The 21,388-nt window shown below is 57.5% G+C and overlaps 1 protein-coding gene across 7 annotated transcripts in view; it reads right to left on the bottom strand.

Annotated features, from left to right (window-relative positions):
* Positions 1 to 5,000: 5,000 nt before the first annotated feature.
* The window catches only part of HPS4 (HPS4 biogenesis of lysosomal organelles complex 3 subunit 2), a 25,494-nt gene continuing 9,106 nt past the window's right edge, over positions 5,001 to 21,388 (bottom strand). For 6 of the 7 annotated variants that reach the window (XM_043901483.1, XM_043901487.1, XM_043901485.1 and 3 more), the window contains 11 exons: positions 19,519 to 19,626; positions 19,165 to 19,281; positions 17,720 to 17,814; positions 16,864 to 16,936; positions 14,964 to 15,000; positions 14,218 to 14,314; positions 12,865 to 13,666; positions 8,629 to 8,761; positions 8,073 to 8,181; positions 6,641 to 6,755; positions 5,001 to 6,263 (listed from right to left, as the gene is read on the bottom strand). In XM_043901483.1, the coding sequence (XP_043757418.1) occupies positions 5,982 to 6,263; positions 6,641 to 6,755; positions 8,073 to 8,181; positions 8,629 to 8,761; positions 12,865 to 13,666; positions 14,218 to 14,314; positions 14,964 to 15,000; positions 16,864 to 16,936; positions 17,720 to 17,814; positions 19,165 to 19,281; positions 19,519 to 19,626 (1,968 nt within the window). In that variant the 3' untranslated portion in view covers positions 5,001 to 5,981. The remainder of the gene's footprint in view (positions 6,264 to 6,640; positions 6,756 to 8,072; positions 8,182 to 8,628; positions 8,762 to 12,864; positions 13,667 to 14,217; positions 14,315 to 14,963; positions 15,001 to 16,863; positions 16,937 to 17,719; positions 17,815 to 19,164; positions 19,282 to 19,518; positions 19,627 to 21,388) is intronic. The other variant, XM_043901488.1, reaches the window with a different exon arrangement.

Below are 21,388 nucleotides of genomic sequence, written 5' to 3'. Positions count from 1 at the left end.
GGCTAACCTCAGGGCCCGAACCCTCGACAGCTGCGTTTTGAATCTTGCCCCTTAGAAGAGGAACCAGGGCTCTGGTGATCTTGAGTTGCCTGGCCGCCGGGTGGCCGCTGCAAGTGGAGGGAAGAGCGCTTTGCGCTCTGGGCCGCGATGTTTCGCCCCCCGCCCCCCGCCAAGGGTGCGTTGCCAGCTTGGCAATCGCTAAGGTAATTTACACGTCGTGGCCAGGGACGCCCAGGGTGAGAGGGGAGCTGGCCTGCCCGCCCAACTTCGGATGGGAAGCCCTGCCTTCCACCCAGAGACAGCCTGCCCCAGCTGGCTAGGCCAGAGCAGTTGCTCAGTGTGACAAGGTCATCTCCCAGGTCTTCTGTGCACCTGCTTACCACCCTGCAAAGTCACCTAGATTGTCTGGGTTCTGAGCCTCCCTTGGTGACATCAAGTGCCCTGCAGTGTGTGGCGGGGCAGGGGGAGGGTAGTCCTCACACACTGGTTCTGGATTTTGCACTGTATGGTCAGCTGGGGGGCTGCTGAGAAATAACTGGTACCTACCCCCCACCCCCCACCCCAAGGCATTCCAGTTCTTTGTTTCAGCTCATTTCCTGGGCTGAATCTCCTGTGTAGCTGGGGCTGAGGGTCGATGTCCTGAGTAGCAGAGATGAGGAGGCCTTTGAAACGAGCCAGCTGGAGGCCCAGGGCTGAGCTGTGTCCCTGTGATGCTGGTCAGGCCTCCAAACATTGGTCTCTAGGGGGCAGTCACTGCTTCTAACACCCTCCAACGATACTTTGAGCAGCCTCTTGTAAGAGCATAGCACTCCCATTCTCAGTCCTTGGGTTTCCAGGACCTGCCCCAACCCCAGCTGCAGGACTGGGCATATAACCCATTCCTGACCAATCAGAGCCTTCCAGACCCCTGGGTACTTAGGATTGGGTCAAGGCTGGGCACATGACCCACATCTGACCAATCAGAGCCTTCCAGACTCGTGGGTCCTCAGCGATTGGGTCAGGGCTGAGCACATGACCCACATCTGACCAATCAGCCTTCCAGACTCCTAGGTCCTCAGGGATTGGGTCAGGGCTGGGCACAGGACCCCAGTTCTTTCCTGGAACCATTGAGAAAGAGAGGCTACTGTTGATGGGGTGGGAGTGGGGAATCCAGTGTGAAGAAAATCTGAGCATGAAACCCACAGAGGAGAGCAGGTCTCATCCTGTGAAGATAGCCCTACCCTTTGCCTGGAAGCAGCCCTACCCTTGGACTTTTCCATCACATGAGCCAATAAATGCTCTTTTAACTCATGTCCAAGTTGTGGTTTCTGTCTGTTGCTCCCAGATGTCCAGATCCACTTTGTGCCTGATGCTCTCTGGCCTAGGATTAAAGTGATAAAGTGAGGTTTGAGGACGATAGTATGATGGCAAGTTGTTGGGTGGGTGGGAAGCGCTCCCTGCATGTTTTCAAAATGTAAGCCTGAGAAGCGAAGGCTCAGTGCAGAGTGCCGTGTTTAAGGATTTATCACGCCCTGCTGCCAGCCGCCTCGCCTACCCATGACATGTTTGTTCCCGCTTGACTCTTACTAACCAGATGTAAACACCGGGGACAGGACAGAATGAGGCCCTGTATTTTAGAGCTGCTGACAGATGGCAGCGAAAATACTCCATCAGAGTGCAGCTTTGGGTGGCAGGAGGCAACACACGCAGAGACTGACGGACTCTGCCTCCTCCCCAGGTGCACACAGTGGTCCTAACTTCAGATCACCCACTCTTCCCCATAGTGCCCACTCCCGCCACCCTGGATGCCAGGTGAGTGCGTTTCGTCATCGAGTACAGACGGCACGTACCTTCTGGGAGAGTCTGTCACATGTGTTATTATCCCGTAATACTTGGAGCCCTGCCAGGGGGAGCTGGGACAGCTACACACTCAACACGGGAAAACGTAGGGTCTGAGGGCAGGACACACGGGTGAGGTTGCAGTGCCGGCTAGTGGACGAGCCAGACGTGGAAGCCAGGAGTCCGCGCTCGCGGCTCAGCATCCCCAGGCTTTGAACTCCGTCGTGCATTCAGGCCTCCCTCTCCAGACAGAGGTACCCCGCTGGGGAGAGCGTTTGCCTTCTGAGGACGCATATTGAGCCCCACTTTCTGCAGCCCACGACCTGCCTCACTTTCACATACATCGCCTCTCCTCTCCATTTAAAAGAAGACGCTGAGGTTCAGAGAATTACATTAACCAGTTTCCAGAGCACGAAGTTGTAGAACCAGAAGATTTGAACCCTGGTCTCTGAATCCAAAGCCGCGTGTGCCTCCTGCCGCAGGAACCGGTTGGGGCTGGTGGGAGAGCAGGGACCAACTCTAAGCACGTGCAGGAGAGGGGATCGGGAGACGGCCAGGCTCACTCTCCCCTGCCCCTTGCCTTCCCTGGGAGCACTCGGCCCAGGGAGGGGAGGGCAGAGCAGGGGAGGGCTGGCACTCAGCCGACCCGAGCACACTCTGCAGTCGTGAAATGCCTCTTCTGGGCTCTTGACAGGATTCAAAAGACTCTCTGGGTTTTGTTCCCTGGAGAGCTGCAGCTGGGTTCCAGGTGGTTCAGACATTTAAAATAAACAGAGAGGAAGTGTCCTTCTTTAGCTTGAAGCCCTGAGAATCTTCACCTTAAGCTCCCCAGATTCAGTGGCCCTGTTGAGAAAAGATCCAGCGTGTCTTTGTTTTCTGAGCCAGGGTGACAGGTGTGGATCTAACATCCTGCCCTCCCCAGGGTCGGGGACAGGGGCTTCCCCACCTGCTGCTCTTTTCCCAGAACAGGTCTGCAGTGAAGGGGTGCGGGGGTGTGGGTGTGTGTGGCGGGAGGGGGGTGAACGGACGCCAGCGTTGTGCTCGGCTTGAGAGCACCAGCCGTCTGTTCCCTGCTTGTCCCGGGGACTCCTTCGGAGCCGGGATCTCCCTCTCCCTCAGGGCTTCTCCCCTCTGGAGACCATGCCCCACATACAGCAGGGGCATCCTTCTACCTGCCCCAAGTGCAGGCAGAGGAGGGGAGCTAGGTCGTCCTTGAATCTGCCCGTTTCCCTCCGTCATCTGTCGCCCTGCTGCTCCGGGCCACAAACCAACCTCCTCCCCCCTCCAAGCCCTCCCACCTGGACACCCACAGCCTCTGGGGGGGTTTTCCACTCCTGCTGTGCTTCTCACCCATCCGGGAGCCAGGGAAGTTTCCGGCGAGGAGCAAATCAAGGCACTGCCCTGCTTCAAGGCTCTCCTTCGCCTAGCGCCTCGGCCACTTGTCCGCTGCGGGCCTGCTCTAGCAGGAACAAGCAGGAAGAGGGGGAGCGCTCTGTTTCTGCCTTCATCGTGTGGAGTAGGTCTTCTAGGTGGAAAGGACAGGGCTGGGATCTGGGAGAGACTGTCGGGCATTTGGCCGAAGGGTCCAAGCCTGTGAGGAGCCTGGTGGGCGGGTGAGATGTGGGCTCACGCGTGTATGTACCATCTATTGCTGTGACGAATGACCCCAAGAGCGGCTTAAAACAACACACATTTATCATCCCCCACGCTTCCTGAGGGCTAAGGATTCTGAAGTGGATTGGCTCGATGGCTCTGGCTGTTTCTCGCAGGGCCGAATCAGATGAGGACAGTCAGGGCCCACTGTTGTCCGGTGGAGGCCACTGGGCCAGGCGGCCTGCTTCCAAGAAGCTCACTGAGACGGGCAGGAGATCCCACCCCGGGGACGTCTCCCCACGGCTGCCCACGTGTCAGCTTCTCCCCACGACAGGTGAACTGAGAGAGAGGCGGCAGCTGCGATGCTTCGTGACCTACCCTCAGAAGTCACACTGGCATCCTGGCCACATTCTGGCCATTAAAAATGAAGCACTCCGTCTAGCCCTCACTCAAGGGTGAGAGTCAGGTCCTGAAATTGTAGCAGAGAAATTGTGGACTTCCTAAGACACTTACTTGGCTGCGTCAGGTCTTGGTTGCGGCCTGCGAGATCTCTTGTTGCTGTGTGTGGAACTCACGCTGTGTCTCACGGGCTGTTGCTCTGCGGCGTGTGGGGTCTTAGCTCCCCGACCAGGGATCGAACCTGTGTACCCCTCCACTGCAAGGCAGATGCTTAACCCACTGACCACCAGGCAAGTCCCTGTGGGCCTGCTCTCACACCTTGCTTGCTATGTGGACCTCACGCTCTTCCTGTGACGTGGTGACTCTGCTCAGAGGGAGGCACAGGGCTGCCTCGAGTGCAGACTCTCGGAACCAGGATTCTGTGTTTTATGTGTTTTCAGCCCAACAGCAGCCCTGGGAAATGAGATGGGAAGAGAGGTTTCTGGAAGCAAAGCAAAGACGACGATCTGCCAGTAGCCTGACGCCTAGGAAAGGGCCCAGAACAGGCGGGAGGCTGTCTTGTGAAGCAGGTCTCGTGTGGAAGTGTCCTCGAAGCCAGGCGCTCAGCCGAGCTACTGAGGGCGGGGGATGTGAACACAGGCTCGGGAACTCCGAGTTCTGTCCCTGCACCAGCATGTAACAGGTCAGATTTTCGTCAACCTCAGGACTTGGCGATCTCACAACTCTAGAGCATCAGCGGCAAGTCTGGCTGCTTAGAAATGCCGCAGGACAGGAAGGGAACGGGTTCCGTGTCTGTCAGTCAGTCACGGGAAGGTGCCTGCAGAGCCTGGCCTGGGTCCTGGAAGGGGTTTTCCTCGGACCGTCCGGCAGAGAAGTAGGACAACGTGCATTTCCTTAGCTCAAGCTATGGCCCTCCTTCATCCGGGAAGCTCACCCTCTTAGGCCAGCCAGGGGCAAGAGAGACGCCAGAGACATGACAGAAAGGGGGCCGCAGGCCTGGTGTGCGGTGGAGCCTCGCTGAAGCTGGTGCTGTCCGCCCCCGACCCTCGCACACAGACCGCGCTGACATGCGCCCTTCCTTCCTAGCCTGGCTGGATCGGGCAGGGCAGAGAGAACGGTGACCACGCAGAGTACACACAGGTGTGTACATCTATACGTAGGTATCTCCATCAGAACTCAGTACTCAGAAGTCAGTAGCATTTCTGGTTACTTTATTTTCAGCCCTTAGCAACTTGTTTCAAGAAAAAGACACCATGTCATAAACAGGAGATATTGGCTCACTGGCGTGCAGTTACACTGCAGTTTTCACATGGAGTCTCAGGTACTTCCGGTAAAGATTTGGTTAGGATTTTGGTCAGTATTTTCATTCTGTGACTCTCATCGTACCATCATAGAACGTCGGACTGTAACGTCACCGAACCGATGTTCTCAGTCCTACCCTGGCAACAGCCAGAGCAGAATGCTGTCCCTTCTCATGCAGCAACCCCACTCCCCAAAAAGCAGCTCTGCTTCTTCTCCAAGACCTTTTAGAAACTCCTGTTTGGGACTCTCACTCAGGGCAACCAGCAGCACCTCCCACTTCCAGCCAAGGGGCCGGCCTGGCTGGTCATCACCCACCTCCGGGTCCCGGCACCCCAGGCTCCCTTCCAGGTCATCCAGATCGCCCCCTTCCCACAGCGGGTGATCCAGAAGATCCAGACAAGGCAGTCTCAGCATCCCCAACCGCTTCTTGTGCACTGACCCCCTAGGAGGACCGTGGTGAAGACAGCCTGAGAAGTGGGCACGCGGTCTGCTTGCAGATAGATCCATCTCCTGGCTCTGCAGTCACCTCGGACCCACCCCCTGCAGACAGTGTGGGACATGCACTCTAGACCAGGGACAGCGGGGTTCTAGAAGAAACACCAGCCTCAGTCTCTGTACTAGTCAAGGCCGGGGTGGAGTAGACCCAGGGACTGTCAGACACCCCGGGCTCCATGTGATGAGGGGGGATCACTGACCCCGGGCCCCTGGGCTGGAAGGAGCCATGGCCCCACCCTGACCCCCCCGCCACCCACACCATCAAGTTCTTTACCACGAGCTCTAGGTCTGCTGACCCGAGGATCGACCCCCTCCAGCCCTGATCCGCAGAAGGAGTAACAAACACTCAAATACTGCAGTCCTGAAAAAGAGGACTATTCCAGGGAAAGTAAAACAGAGGGGCTTTTCCACTTAACAAGGCAGCGCTTCCTTTGCTGGGGTTTGATTTGAGAGTCATCCACAGGGGTCAGGAGCGACCTACGGTTCAGAGCAGGTTCACCCCATGCTTCAGCAGCTTCTGCTTGGCTTTGCCCGGGAGGCTGAAGGCGCCGTCCTGCGGGTTTGGGAAGCCAGAGCTCCGTGCCGCCGTGGCCAGCTGCTGGAAGTAGGTTTCGTGAATGGGGTTGCAGCAGGCGTATACAGCCGTAGAGGCGTTCCTGGTGAAGGGGAGAAAGGAGATCACAGTCCGCCACCCGGCAGACCTCAGACCCCAGAGACCCCGCGAGGTCACTGGCCCAGCAGGACGAGCCCGGGCCCAGTCGCTGGGGCCACAGAGAAGGGGCGCCTCGGGGCTCCAAGCACAGCTCTGGAGGCCCCGCACAACCTGGTGCTCACCCTGGCCCCGAGCCTTCTGGCTGTGGGAGTCTCAGCTGTCTCATCAGAAGCATGGACATGACAGCAGTCAATTCCCTCACTGAGACTTCAGGGGTAAATGAGTAGAGATGGGTACAAATCGCTTAGCCCGTGGTGAGATGGTTAAGAAATGGAGGCTGCTGTTTCTATTACTGTTACTCAAATGAGCTACGTATCCCACCATGAAAAGTCTCAGCTCCGAGGAAGGTGAGACACTGCAGGTCCACAGGTCGGGGGTGGGTCTGGGTTGCCAGCATGGGCAGCTCTGACTTAAAGCCAGAGGAGGCACATATATTCTGGAAAGATACACAGAAATATTGGCTGGAGACAGCGCTGGGCAGCAGAAACACCCGCACTCATGCGTGGCAGCTGATAGACATTAGAACCTTGTCAGTCAGGCTCAGAGCCCACACCCCACACCCCACCTCTCAACTACACTGCACACACACACACACACCCCCCAACACCCCAACCACAAGCATGTGTGGAGGGGCGTGCACTGTGGAGACGAGACACCTGGGCTCAAATCCTGACTCAGCCACTGATCCGGGGCGACTCATTCATCCCACTGCATACTTGTCCATGAAATGAGGTTACAAAGAATGTACTCGACCAACCCACTCCATAGTATAGTACACACATGCAATATACACAGAGCAGGCACTCCCCTTCTGACCCTCTAACTTGCCTTCTTTTCTGCTACTGGTTTCATAAGAGAAGCATGTAGAGAGAAAAAGTAGAGTTCAGTTGGTTAAAGATTGTAAATGCCATTAATTAATAGGTCTAGAACTGTTGGCCTGAAGGTGTTCAAGACATGCAACAAAGTGAAAAAGGAACTTAGAAAACAGCAAGCGCCTGTGCTCCAGTTTTTTTTTTTTTTTTTATAAGACAGACCAGTAAAATAATAAAAAAATACTGATCATCTGTCTTTTATATGGGCTACCCCAGTGGCTCAGCGGTAAGGAATCCACCTGCCAATGCAGGAGATGGGGGTTCGATCCCTGTATTGGGAAGATCCCCTGGAGAAGGAAATGGCAACCCACTCCAGTATTCTTGCCTGGAGAATCCCATGGACCGAGGAGCCTGGTGGCTACAGTCCATGGGGGTCGCAGAGAGTTGGACACAACTGAGCGACTGAGCAGCAGCCCCTTTTATATGCAAAAAACAAAAACTAACACCAAGAAAACCTGGGGTGGGATACACCATCCTGTTAACTGTGGGTATCTGGGGGCACATGCTGGTGAGGGGAGGACACGTTGCCCTTGGGAGACCTTTGTGGGGGGCATCTGGATGTTGTGGTCAGGAGCACGCAGGGCTTGACCAGTTGGAAGACAGACAGCCCCTCCTCCCGCCCCAGTGACTGATGGAAGTGCTGAGACAGGCAGGGCCTTGGGTGCCCTCCCTGCTGTCCCTCAGTGTCTGCAGCAGCCCGAGCCCCAGGAAGGGACCCGGCACGTACAGCACTCAGGGAAGCCTGAGGTTGGATGACAGCAGCCCGCAGAGCGGGTCAGGGGAGGCCCGGGCCGGTCCGCGCACTGGTCTTCATCTGGCTGTGACTGAGGCTCTGCCAGGTACCCCGGGTGCAGCGCTGGGAGCGGCCTGGGGACGCTCACCTGACGGTCACCTCGTACAGCGTGGGCAGCCGGGCAAAGTCGGAATGCATCAGGCTGACGGCCTGGAGGAAGCGGCGGTCCTGCACTGTGTTCACCTGCGGCAGGTTGGCTGCCAGAAGAGGACACGGAAGTCATCGTGCATGGCAGAGCGCCGCCCCCACAGCACCCCCAAACCTAGAACCACCAAGAACTGGGGTGAAGTGAGGCCCCCCAGGCAGGAGTGCAGGTGCCCAGCGGCAGCGGGGACGGAGGTCAGAGTGCTGGGCCCTCCTGCCGCCCCTGATGGCAGGCAACATTCGTCTCGGCACACAGACGTCCAAGTTGGGAGGCGACACGTCACAGATAGTCTGGACGCGGGTGCTTCTCTCAAAATGATGGAGAAAGGGCCAGAAAGAGACCAGCCGGGAACAGTTTGCCGAGAGCATTTAAACCTGGTGGGAGCTGGGCTCCGAGACGGAAAGAGCATTCTGACCACGGGGCACCCCCACCCACCCACCCACCAGGGTGCTGGGCCCGGGTTCTGACCCCCCACCCACCTCTCGGAGGCGCCCCTTACCCGCCAGCACGTTCTGGACGCGGTCGTAGTGTGCGAAGTTGTAGGTTCTGGCCGCGGGGGCCGCCTGCTCCCGGGGTAGAGTCTCGCTCAGGTGCACCTCCAGCCCATTGAGGGACGCCAGGCTGCCGTGGTACTGCGGGGCGGGAGGGGACAGGCCGCCGCCACTCAGCAGGCCACGCGGGGAGAGCTGCCCGGCCGCCCCACGGGAGCTAACACCCGTGTTTGGAGAGGTCCCGACTTCTGCCCTGAGGTCCTAAACCTCTTAAAAGCGTTCATTGCTCAGTCATGTCTGACTCTCTGCGACCCCGTGGACTGTAGCCTGCCAGGCTCCTCTGTCCATGGAATCTTCCAGGCAGGAATACTGGAGTGGGTTGCCATTCCCTTCTCCAGGGGATCGCCCTGACCCAGGGACGGAACCCAGATCTCCAACATTGCAGGCAGATTGTTTACCGTCTGAGCCACCAGAGAGAGAAACCTCTTCAAACTTGTAGAAAAATGAGAACATAGAGGGAAGCGGAAAAGTAAAAGAAGGGGAAAAAAGGAAAAAAAGCCAAGAAAAACGGCCCAGAGTCCCAGCACCCAGGCAGAGCTGCTGGCAGGCGGCCCGCCCCCTCCTCACCACGCAGCCGCCGCGTCCCCACCCCGCACGTCTCAGCTGGACCGAGACGTCATGACGTCATCCGCGTGTGCGGCGCGGCCTCCTCCCTCCCGGAACCCGAGCGGACCCAGGGCCGCGGGCGCGATGCTCTCCGCTCGCTGGCCCAGGGGAGGACCCGGCTGAGGAAGGCCAGTGGGAGCTGAGGCCCAGGCCCCTCTATGGTCCATCGCCTCCTGGGGGATGTCACGTGCAGGTGCCGTGGGAACACAGGACTGTCCCGTTTCGTATGAGTCGTTGTTTATAAGCTAAAGATGGAGGTCAGACTGTAAGCAACGACTGACGCTAGTTTTGCAGCCTAACGATACAGCATGAAATTCATTCTTCAATCTGTTTTCCTACAACGACATTTTCCAACGACCAACGGCTGAGCTCTGTTTGGGGCCCATCAAGCAGGGATGTCATGCCCAATGGACTCAGCCTGAAACGGGGCCTCATGGGCCTGCCCCGGGGGCCACCGAAGTCAGGAGGCGGCAGCGGCTAGCGCCCAGGTAAATGACCCCCATGGCCCAGCCTCATCCTAGCCAGACCACCAGGGCCAGTTACAGGGGTTTCTGCACCTTGTTCTCTTCATCCGCGAAATAGGAGTATCATTGCTGAGTGGTGGAGGTCAAATAATATATGTACACGCTGTCTATTCTAAAGTGCTCCCCGGAGGGAGGAGTTTTCCTGAAGTCAACAATATAAAAATCATCGTCCTTGAAGAAGCGGTATCTCTTCCATGAGCACCAGTCCCTGGACTAACAAGACTTGTCTGTAGATTGACTTATTTCACAACAGCCGTGTAAAAAACTAAGCGCATGTAAAAAGGTACAGCGATGCTGAGAGAATGTTCCGAGGTGAATGTCATAAAGCTCAGGTGTTATCTTGGGGAACGTCCTGGCCTTAAATTAGCATTTCCGGCCCATGCTGCAGAAACGATACTCAGGCATTAGGTTTGGCTACAAGGTTTACGTGGCGTCCCCAGGGCCCAGCAGCCAGCCTGGCTCCCAGGAGGTGCCCGGTCAACAGCCACCTGGGGACTGGACCGAGAGCGTGAACTAGGAATCGTCAGCTGCAGGCTGTGAGTTAGTCACTGGCGCATATGACAGGCAGTGTCCAGGAGGACAGGCAGCGTCTTCTGCTTGGACTAGGGGTTGGCAAACACGGCCCATGGACCTTTTTTTTTTTTTTTTCCCCATGGACCATTTTTATAGCCTGAGAACTGAGATTGGTTTTTATATTTTTATATGGTTAGGGGAAAAAAAGAAAAGTCAAAAGAATATAACGATGTGAAATTACATGAAGTTCCGATTTTTTGTGTCCATAAACAATGTGCTGGAACACAGCCCCAGTTTACATACTGTTTATGGTTGTTTTTGTATTGTAACAGCAGAGGGGAAGAGCTGCACAAAGCCGAAAACGTCTGCTGTGTATCCCTTCACAATAGAGTTTGCCAACCCCTGAGACGCGCGACCACATACGAGACTGGCACAACACGCTAGGGGCCACGGAGCTGAGGCTGTGCCTGGACCCCTGCCTTTTAGTCCACAGGAAAGCCAGTGAATCACTGTCAGTGCGCCCCCAAACATGCACAAGAGTCGCTGCGGGGACACCCATGTGCTCAGAAGCACGAGGTTCAGGGAAGAGGGGCCCTTTTCCAGTCTCTGCCAACACTGACCTCGGGCCTCGGCCGCTGTGCGCACAGCTCCGCGCCCTGCTGTAGAGTGAACAACTGACCCCATCACTGTGGCCGAAGGGCACTGAGATGACGACCTCGGGGTTCTGAGCGGGGAGCCGGCAGTGGCTCTCTGCTGCCCCCTGGTGGTGGGAGCCGACTCTGCTCCTTCTGAAGCGGGGGGACCTCTCCCTGGCTGCTCCCCGCTCACCCCCGGCACCCAGCGCCCTGCCCCCACCCTCAGCAAGCAGAAACGGTGGCAGCTGGTCCAAGCAAACACGGGACGGCGGAACAACACAGGGAGCCGTGGCAACGTGTCCTTCCCGGGGGGACTGCGCTCATGGTCAGGTCCGAGCTTTCCTGCACCAGGCTGGGGGAGGGGGGTGGGGGTGGGGGTGGCTTTTCGGACAGCCGCAGAAGTCCGAGGGGAAATCAAGTCAACTGTTTTGTGTGCTGATCCCGGACGGAAAGGCAGTGAAAGCTCTCTGCCAGTTATAAAGGAGACGGCCTCCGGGTCTGATCAGCCAACTCCACTCTCAAACCGGCAAGCTGATCAAAGTCCATTATGCTCTGCTCTTTTTAGCAAAGACTGATTTTCCTTTTCTGTAAAGCTGCGTTCTCTCTTCTCCCCAACCCTAAACCCTCCTGTCTGTGAAAGCCCAGGGAGGTCGCTGTCCTGACACCAGTATGGGCCATGACAGACCAAGTGCCACGTCCACGTATAAAGGGCCATGGAAGGCAGGGCCTTCAGTCCTTCACCTTCCCACCTGCTGGGCCACCGTCAGCTCCACGGGGGACAGAGGGGTCGGGGTGGGGGCCGGGAAACAGCAGGAGGTGTGGACCTGCCCTGTGCATTAGCTAGGTCTCCATGGCTACTTCAGGGTGAGATGGGCGTCACCATGTCGGCCCCCAGCGCTATTCAAGGCTTGGTGGAAGTAGCAGATGTAAATTATTTACATACAGCAAATGCAGCATGCACCCTAATTTACCTCCTCCTCTCTGAGCAGCCTGTGTTGGTTTTTCTTTTTATCTTGGGGGGCCTCGTCTGAGCTGGGCTCAAAGCCGAACAGACCATGAGACTGAGGCGTGGGGGGAGGGGTAGGGATGGACATGTAGAGCTGCATCCATGGTCCCCGCTGTTATAATGAGGCAGGGGGACGGAGGTGGAGAGGGTGACCTGGGGCCTGGGGAAAGGGGAGAGGAGCCAGGCAGGTGGAGAGGGCTCTATGCGGGGACCCGCCTTCCCTCCTCCACTGCGCGCCAAGAGGGACCAGCTCCTTTACGGAGGGTCACAGGTCCGGCATGCTAATACGATGGGCTGAGCATAATACAGATTGAAGGACAGAAACACTGCGAGCCCCAGGATGCCGTTCGCCCTGCAGCAGCCTCAACTGCTGCTTCCCTGGCAACTAAAGCAAGGCCGTTACTATGGCAACTGGATCCAGTGTGGACCCCAGCCCGGAGGTCAGTGAGCCTCTAGGCGTGGGGGGGAGCTGCGAGGGTTTGAGCGGCGCCTTCTGGAGCCAGTCAGCATTTCAGAGGGTCCAGGCTCCTAGGAGTGAGCTTCAGATGGACGGGAATTTGGACTCGCAGAGAACCCCAACCCCGGCAGAGACACGCGCAGACTCCATCCACACAGGGATGAGGGCTGCTGGGTGGGGGCGAGGCTGTGTGTGGTCACTGCCCAGCACCCTCCCGGCTCACTATGAACCAGAGGCCCCGAGAAAGTGGGGACGCTGGAGAGGGTAGCCCTGGTGGCCACCTTTGCACTTGGCTCTGTGCTCGGCACTGGACGCTCACCGCCCACAAACGGAGGTGGGCACCCCCCGCACCCCACAGTATAAACAAGGACGTCGGCACCGGGCCGTGCAGCTGACGGCTGAGCCCCTCCCTGCCCCGGACCCCCACCCTGCTGCCCACTCACCACCTCCTCCACGGCCGCGCGGTCCCCCAGCAGCGGCTCCTCGGCCAGCAGCGACAGCACCAGGCCCTTAATGCTGTGCGTGTAGAGGTTCATCCGCACGAGCCCCTCATGGGAGGCCAGGCTCACCCTGGATGCACTTCTGTCTGCAGAGGGGCCTTCGTCTGAGGGGTCTGCTGAGTCCGGGCCGAGGGTCAAGCGGCCCTCGGGAGCCCCACTGCCGCGTTGCTCCTCGCCGTGTTCCTCCAGGGGCAGCTTGGTATGCCTCTGCCTCAAAACCAAGCAAGGTGCCCGCCCAGGCCCGCTCGTCCTGCCGGGGTCTTCCAGGTCGCCAGGAAGGTCTGCGGGCTGCGTGAGGGCTCCATTCTGGGGGACCGCCTCAGGAGCAGAGGCGGGGAGGCAGCCCAGGGGCAGGGACCCGGGCGGCTTGGCTCCGGGACTGCCGGGGTCGTGGACAGATTCCTCGCAACCAGGACCCCTGCCGTCTGCAGCAGGGTGGCTCAGGGATGCTTCTGTTTTCTGAGTTTCTGGGATGTGGATTTCAGACAAGTCCAGGTCCCCGTTCCCCCCGAACAAACCCAAACCCTTGCCCGCGGCAGTGCGGTGCAGCGTTGTGGGCAGCGTGCTCGCCAGGTCAGGGTCAGACCAGTGTCCGTTCTCCCTGCTGCCATCTGCCCAGGCGGCGTCAGGAGACAGAGGTTCAGGTGTGGTTGTCGAGGTCTGAGCCTTGGATCCCACGTGTCTGGGGGCGTTTTCTTTCGGGGCAGCTGAGGGCTCCTGGAGTCTGGCTGAAGACGCTGGAGTGCTGTTGAGGAAGGACAGGTGACTGAGGGTGGGCAAGGGCCCTGCCCCGGGGGAGACTGAAGCAGCGCTTCCCTAAAAATAATGGGCATTGGCACCATGTGGTGTCACGTGGTGACACCAGGATCACCTACTGGAAGTGGCAGAGCCCCCTGAATCAGAGGCACCCACGTCTGGGGGTGAACTGCGAGTCCGGTCCTATATGGGGTGCTACACATATGCTGTCTCCACCTTTCATGATGAACCCGAGACGCAGACATTATTGGATCCATTTTACAGATGGAAAAACTGAGGCTCGGGCAGGGAATGGACTTGCTCATGGCCACACAGCAGGTATGCCACGGATCTCAGATCTGAAACCTATGCTCGTCTCATTCTGCCAGATGCCCCTCATCTCTGCTGAAGGTCCAGTTCTCCATGCCCCCCGCCCCGGCCAGGGCAGAGCATGGAGAAGAGGGAATCATGGGAGGATGGGATGCACGGGGCTTCTGGATGAGCCCATGGGAGGGAGTGCCCGACACGTGAGTTCAGAGGAGCCTCTGTGAGCCCCCTTACCTGGCCGGGGGTTCCCGGGGGAACTCGCGGAGACTGGCGGCTTCCTCTTCAGTCAGGAAAACAGGTGTGATCTGGACGTTGGGAGGGAGCGCCGCTCCTAGAAGTGCAGAGCAACGTGGCCAGGGCCCTCTCTGGGCCAGAGAAGACGGGGAGGGGGGCAGGAAGTGTTCCTGGGGCGATGCCTCCAGCCCGCAGGCCGGCCCAGGGAGCAGCTCTGGGCTCCGGCCCCCAGAACAGAAGCCACAAAGCTGCAACTATGGTTTCTGCCATCAGCAGGAAAAGCCCACGTGGGCCACTCTGCTCCCAGAGGGACGTTTGGTAGAAGAAAACTGACCGGCACTAAAGACAGAACCTGGATCAAAAGCGCTGCTAACTGACCACAGGGGTCTGCCTGAACTTGGGCTTCAAATTAAACCCCCCTCGGCTGCCAAGGCTCTTCCTGGCAGTGGCCCTGCCGTCACCCTGTCCCCATCGTCACCTTTTGGAACTCATCTGAGCAGCTTCCTGGTGCTGAGGGTTGAGAAGGATCTGAAAGGGGGGGATTTAAAAGCTGTGCCTAAAATTGGAGGCTTTGCAACTGGGATTTTGAGAGTACCTTTGCCCTGGCAGTGCTGTTATTTATTTCCCTGATCTCACGAGCCGACGGGATAACCGTATGGGACGGCTCGGCCTTCCACGTGACTTGGACGGGGCCAGGCCGCTTACAGGGCCGTTTCCCAGACGTGACAGGACACCCGACTACTCACCACACTCCTGCAGGGCATCCCCTCCTGCGGGTTTCCTCTGAAAACAGACAGACAGGAGTCGGGGCGGGGCACCGCCTGCTCCCCCGACCTACCCATCGGGACCGCGCGCTGCCATCTGCTCCTGAAACGTGGCCAAGGCCTGGGGTGCTGGGCCCGGCCGCTCGCCCACAGCAGAGCGGGTGGAACACATCCCCCCAGGCTGCCTGCTCCCCGCCGGGGCTGGGGCCACGCCGGCTGAGGCGGCCACGCCACCCAGGCGCACACCAGGCTGCCTTCCGCTCCGGCCTCTCGGGGAATGACGGCGAGCGTTCCTGCTCTCAGCCCTCCAGGGAAGTCATCTGGAATACGGCCACGTCCGCCACAGCGCTGGCTGGAGCCCACACAGATCCCATTATGACAACAGCGTGGGGGGCCTGTGACCCTCACAGCAAAGGGCCCGGCCTAAACCCGAGGCGAGGCCGGCTCACCTCCGCACTTACAACCAAGGCGAGAAACCTGGGAGTCTCCTCAAAAGAGCTTTCCGGCCGTCTCCACCAAAAGGACCCAGCAAAGTGAAAGGAAAAACAAAAACTGCTCTTCTAGCCAAAATGACTCGCCCTCCTCTGAAAGGATGTGGTTTCCTTCACAGAAGCTAACTCCAGACAAAAATTCTTTTCAAAAAAAATCGCATGGAATCCCCTCGCCCACAAGCCAATCCTGTGAACACGGGGCACATTTTCCCGTAAAGTCTGTGCATTTTTTAAATACTTTGAGGACACATTACATAAAATTCTGTTTCTCTGCTCACAAGAGGGACTCACAGATTCTGTCATGAAAGCATCTTTGGGCATTTTCGACGGCTGACTAAAATCTTAGGAAGTTTACCGTGGTGCGGGAGAATTCATCACTTCCCGACTTGAGACCACCACCAGCAACCTGTCTGGAAAGGGCAGGCCAGTCGGTGTTTTGGGCTCTGCGGCTGTAGGTCTCTGTCTAGCCACTCAAGCTGCCGCCGTGGCTGGAAAGCAGGCCAAGAAAACACGGCAGGCCACGCAGCCCTCAGCCCTCAGCTCACAGCTCCTACCTTAGATGTCTAAGTGATAACCTGATTTTTCACTTTCATAAATCCTGTTGTGACCAGAGTTTTGAGTATAAACCTTTTCCAGCAGTCGGATAACTTCCTTAGTATTGACTCCTAAAGCTGAACAACGGGGAAAAAGGAAAAGACCCCCTCCACCCTCTCCTCATCAGACAGTTCACCAGGAAGGGTGTTCTCATGATGCCTGCACCACAGTGAGAAGGAGCCGGAAGAGAGCCGCACGTGCGTTTTTAAATGTCTGCTGACTTAGCAAGTACAAAAAGCTAGCTTCACGACAGATTTAAAAGCAGTTTCACATACTAAGAATCAACTTGTAAAACAAAAGAAAACAGAACTCCAAGGATATGTGCCAAATGCTAGTGGTGATTATCTCTATGTGGCCCAGTTGTGGGCAGGTTTATTCTCAATGAGCACATTATGACTTTTCCTTCATTATAAAAACAATTAGGTAAATATAAGATGGAAGTATTTTAAAAGCCGCTGTTGTCCTAAGCCATCTTTTACAGTCTCTCTCTGAAAAAAATCCAACATCGCTTTCTTTGGCATAAAGCCCACCCTGTGGGAAGTCATATTCTCACAGTTCCACCTGGATGGAAGAAAAACCAACCATCCAGGCCGACCACGCAGGAGAGAACACTTTCTTCCAGCTTTGCTAGGATCTCCCTTGAGGGGGACCACACGGATGGATGGGGCGTCCTAAGAAGGACACGGCAGCTGCCCCCACCACCGGGCAAGGCTGATCACCAGCCTTGCCCGACACAAAGACAGACTGGCTGGGGAACACATCCCTGCTAGGCGGGGGCAGGGAGGGGGGTTTGCTACCTGGTCCCGACGTGCCACGCGATGAAGCAGGACCTTGGCCGTGACGGAGGGTGGGAGCTGGGTGCTGACGATCCTGGGAGGTCAGAAACAGGAACCAGGACACCGGAGAAGAAACAGTCAGGACTCGGCATCGAAACAGTCCCAGCACCCGCGGCAGCTCGGATCTGGGGGGCACAGCTGGTGGGAGTGTCAGCTGGGAGGCACTCACGGTGGCCCTCCGGCTGTTCCCATCAAAGCTTTAAATGTCCGAACGCCTGGACCGACTTGTACCAAGAATATTCCTGAGGTGCTGGGATGGCTTCTCCAGGGCACATCCCTCCAGGATCAGAGAGTGCTGGACACACAGCACCAGCTCCCCTGCGTTTGGCGGGGACGGCCGAGCCTCCTCGAGGCCCAGAGGAGGCGTGGAGGGCTCCCAGGCTCTCTAGGAGGCCTTCCAACTGGGCAAAGAGACGCAGTGAGACCTCCGTGAGGCCAGCCCGAGGTGGACCCAGCCCAAGCAGGAGCCATGGCTGGTGCACTGGGGCCCCGGGCGGCAGGGAGGGGCGGCGCTGTGGGCCTCACACCCCTCTCCAGATGGTGTTGGGGGCCGGAGACCGACCACTCGCAGGCGTGGCCCAGCTGAGAGCTGCGTGGATCTCTGCAAAGCTGCCTCGTGCACTCCTAACTCTTCTCTGGACACAACAGCTTCCAGTTCCCCAGGGACAGGCAGGGACCCTCAATTGAATCTAAACTACCCTCGAGCTGCCAAACAAGACTGCCGGGAACTGGCCACACACAGAGCTCTCGGCGCCCCCGCCCCGATCAGGAGGTGGCCGGGTGGTCAGGGCTGAGCGGGGGCGGGGGCGCGACTCACAGTCCCGCGTGGAGGATGCAGCCGGCGAGCACGTGGGGCGAGCGCTGGCAGGTCTGCAAGATGAGGGCCGCCTTGAGCAGGAGCAGGGGCTCCACCTGTGCGGGCGAGAGGCAGGCCCAAGTCGGCACGTCCCCGTGGGCAGGAGGGGACGGGCCGGGGGCCGCGGAGGGCAGGCGGACCGCTCGGAGCCCGAGCCTGGAGGGAGGGTGTGCCGCACACCGGCCGCGTCCACCTCTGACACCCCACGCGGCTGCCACCACAAAATGCCAGGTGCTTGGCACCAGGGCGCCTCCCTGAAGCCAGGAGGCAGAGAGAATGGGCACTTGGCTCTTCCAACGCGGCCGTGCACATCGCCAAGGAGACCCTGACCGGCGGTGCGGAGACCAGGAGGCAGTGGCAGGGGAGAGTGAGCCCCTTAGATTCAGGTCACGGTGAACCCACCCTCCCCTGCAGCCCAAGCCCCTGTGACGAGCTGGCCTGCTGTCTGACCCGGTCCCCTAACTCTGCCAGAAGGGAAAATGGGAGCATCGCAGCCTTTCATGCAGGGTACGCGTCTCAGTCCTCGGTCCTTGTAAAAAAACCCCTAAAGGGACAGGCAGAGGGTCTGAACCTGCCCACGAAGGGCCAGCAGTGACTGGCAGCCGGAACCTGCGGTACCCGGGAGCGGTCAGCACTGAGAGTTAAGAGCCACGCTGGAGCCCTTCCCGCGGGCGGTTAGTTCCTCCACGGCCACTCGGAAAGCTCTGGGCCGACTCCCAAGAAGCGCTCCACATAGGAGCGGGAAAACTCGTCCCAGTTTCTAGCATCGAGCGGTGCCGCACCCCGGTGACAGGGACACGGTCCACGCCCGCAGAGACGCAGGCCACACATGGTGGAAGGTCCCACCCAAGATGATCAGGGCGCAGGGAGGGCTCCTCACAGCGCCGCTCGCATCTCCCCCCCGCAGTCTGAGGGTGTGACATCCGCCAAGGCCACCAGCCCACAGCGGCGCAGGTGGCCTCCCGTCACCACGTGCCAAGGCGACAGATCAGGGACAGACCCCGCCCAGCCCCCCGTCCTAGAGAGCGGCCACCCTGGGCCCTTCTGGATGTCGAGAATAACTAATGATAACGCTGAGAAGGGGGCCTTCAGATTGCTGAGTTCAGCACGTCTGGGCATTAACAAAGCAATAACACTCTTTACTGGGCATCTGTCCTTTATGTAACTGTCCCAGTTTCAGCCTCAGAACAGTCCTGGGAGGCGGGTGTCATGCCGCTCCATGGGTAAGGAGAGAGAGGCTGAGACAGGTGACCTGACTGGTCCCATCCCACGTGGCTGGCAAGCGCCGCCTGGAACCTGAGTTCTTAACAGCCACGGGGACGGAGGGACAGCTCATTGAAGGGGAAGAACCCGCATCCAGAAGCCCAGTTCCCATCCACGTGGCGGGAGGGGGCTTAGTCGGTTACTTTGGTTCGGTCCAGGTGCCAGAGGCAGTTGAAGATCTTGTGCAGGTCACCCGTGTTCCCCAGGATGTGCTCGATGAGCGTGTCCCACTCAGCACGCAGGTCTTCCCGTGGGCAGCTCTGAAACAGAACAGCCGGCATCAGCACCCGTGATCCCGACATGTGCTCCAGCAGGGACCCCAGCCCCCGACAGGGCCACGGGGGAAGGCAGGCATCCGGGAGGGGCTCCGGGGGCCCACGACCCTGGCGCTGACACGACGTGTTTGTGTAAAGGGTTCCTGGTGCCCGCATGTGCCCGGGCAGCATCGGTTTTGCTAAAGAGGTTCCACATGAGCCTCCCAGCCGCCCTCCTCATACCTTATAGGCCAGAGACACGGGCCCATGGTAAAAATGAAAGAAGCCAATGAGCTGGTGCAGAAGCTGCTTGCAGCTGACATCGGGGAGCTCCACGGCACAGCCCAGCACCTGCAGAGGACAATAGCGTTTTCCTGTTCGCGGAGTCCTGGTACTCAGGGCTCACTAAGCCAGACTCCACGGGCCCCTGGAGCTCCATTCTCTGTGTGCAGCCCCACACCCTCCCCCAGCCACCTGCTCTCCACGGGAAACAGGTGTGTTTTGAACCCACTCATGCCACCTGAGCTGGAATCATCCCCACTTCCTGTTCATCTGCCCGGGCATCCCCACCCTCCTCAGTCCCCCGCCACAGATTCCAGCACCCCCAGGCTGCCTGTTCTCATCACTCCAGCCACCCGTGACCTCTCTCCTGAACCCCTGTATGGTCAGCACTGTTATTTAGACACTGGATGTTTCATTTGGGTTTCACAGCAAACATGGGATCCAGACTGTTAGGAGAGGCCATCCAGCCAGATGGGGCGCTTCCAGAACCCGCACCCAGTGCATCGTCGCGCCAGCGTGGAGCATGGCGATGCTCCATTCCACAGACAATAAGACATTTGCTTAGTTAGGAAGTAATCTGGTCCTCTGTTTAAGGAGCCTGAAAAAAACTTCGTCTTCTTTGACTCAGTAATTCTACCTGGAGGAATCTCTCCTAAGGGAACCATCAGAAACTTAAACAAACCAACTCTGAACGAAAGCACGTAAACAAATGCTCTGAACGTAAGCTCCACTCAAGTGCCGTCAGCAGTCTGGCGCCCAGTTAAGTGCTTACTTCTCCCCCAGTTATTCTACAGATTTGAAAGAAATCCTAATGATCTGACCAACTTTCCTTCAGAGACCGACAAACTGATTCTGCAACAGAAATACAGAGGACTGAAAGTATCAAACACTGTCCCGGAGAAGAGTGAGTCTGGAGGATCTCCCCCAGCTGATTTTAGGACTGATCCTAAAGCTGCAGACATCAAGACGGAGCAGTACGTGTACAGAATCTTCAGAAAGGTCAGTGGGCGAGAACAGCAAGCCCAGAAACAGAGCCGCCCTTAAATGGTCCTTTGAGCTTCAACAAAGGAGCCCCAGGAAGCACATAGGAAAAGGCAATATTTTCAACAGTGGTGCTAGAACAATGGGACATCCACAAGGAGAAAAGGCCCTTTGACCTCCGCTCACACCAGTCACAAGGATTCATCCAAGGTGCATTACAGACCTAAATTTAAAAGCTACCACTATGAAACGTGCTCCCCCTCCCCGCCCGCCTCAACCCGGAATTGGAGAATGTCTTCTCCAATGAGGTAGGCAGTGGTTTTAGAGAGGATACAGAAAGCAATAATCGTAAAAGATAAAACTGATAGACTTCATTAAAACTAAAAAACGTCTCATCAAAAGACATTAGTAAGAAACTTAAGCCCACCCACAGACTGGGAGAAAGTATCTCAAAGGAAGATACCCAAGTATCCACGAAGCACATGAAAAAGCCCTGGTCACGGGGGAAGTGCAAATTAACACCTATTCAGACACCACTTCACATCCAGCTCAATGGCTAAAATTGTGAATAAGCAGACTGACACGTCTGCTGATGAGGGTGTGAAGTACCTGGCGTTTTCAGACCGTTGGTGGGAATGCAAGATGGTGCAACCGCTTTGGGCAAATGTCTGGTGGTTTCTTATAAAATCAACACATACCTGCCCTATGACCCAGCAATTCCATGCCTAGGTATTTACCCTTGAGAAAGGGAAATGTACGTTCACAGAAAGTCTTGTATAGGAATGTTTTTAGAGCCTTACTCTTTTGTTTTAAAGTCATTTTACTGAAGTGTAGTTTCTTTACAGTGTTG

Source organism: Cervus elaphus, chromosome 5 (genome assembly GCF_910594005.1).
Source record: "Cervus elaphus chromosome 5, mCerEla1.1, whole genome shotgun sequence".
In the NCBI taxonomy this organism is placed as follows: Eukaryota; Metazoa; Chordata; class Mammalia; order Artiodactyla; family Cervidae; genus Cervus; species Cervus elaphus.
The sequence above is the reverse complement of the archived record's forward strand: the minus strand, read 5'-3'. Positions and strand labels throughout refer to the sequence as shown.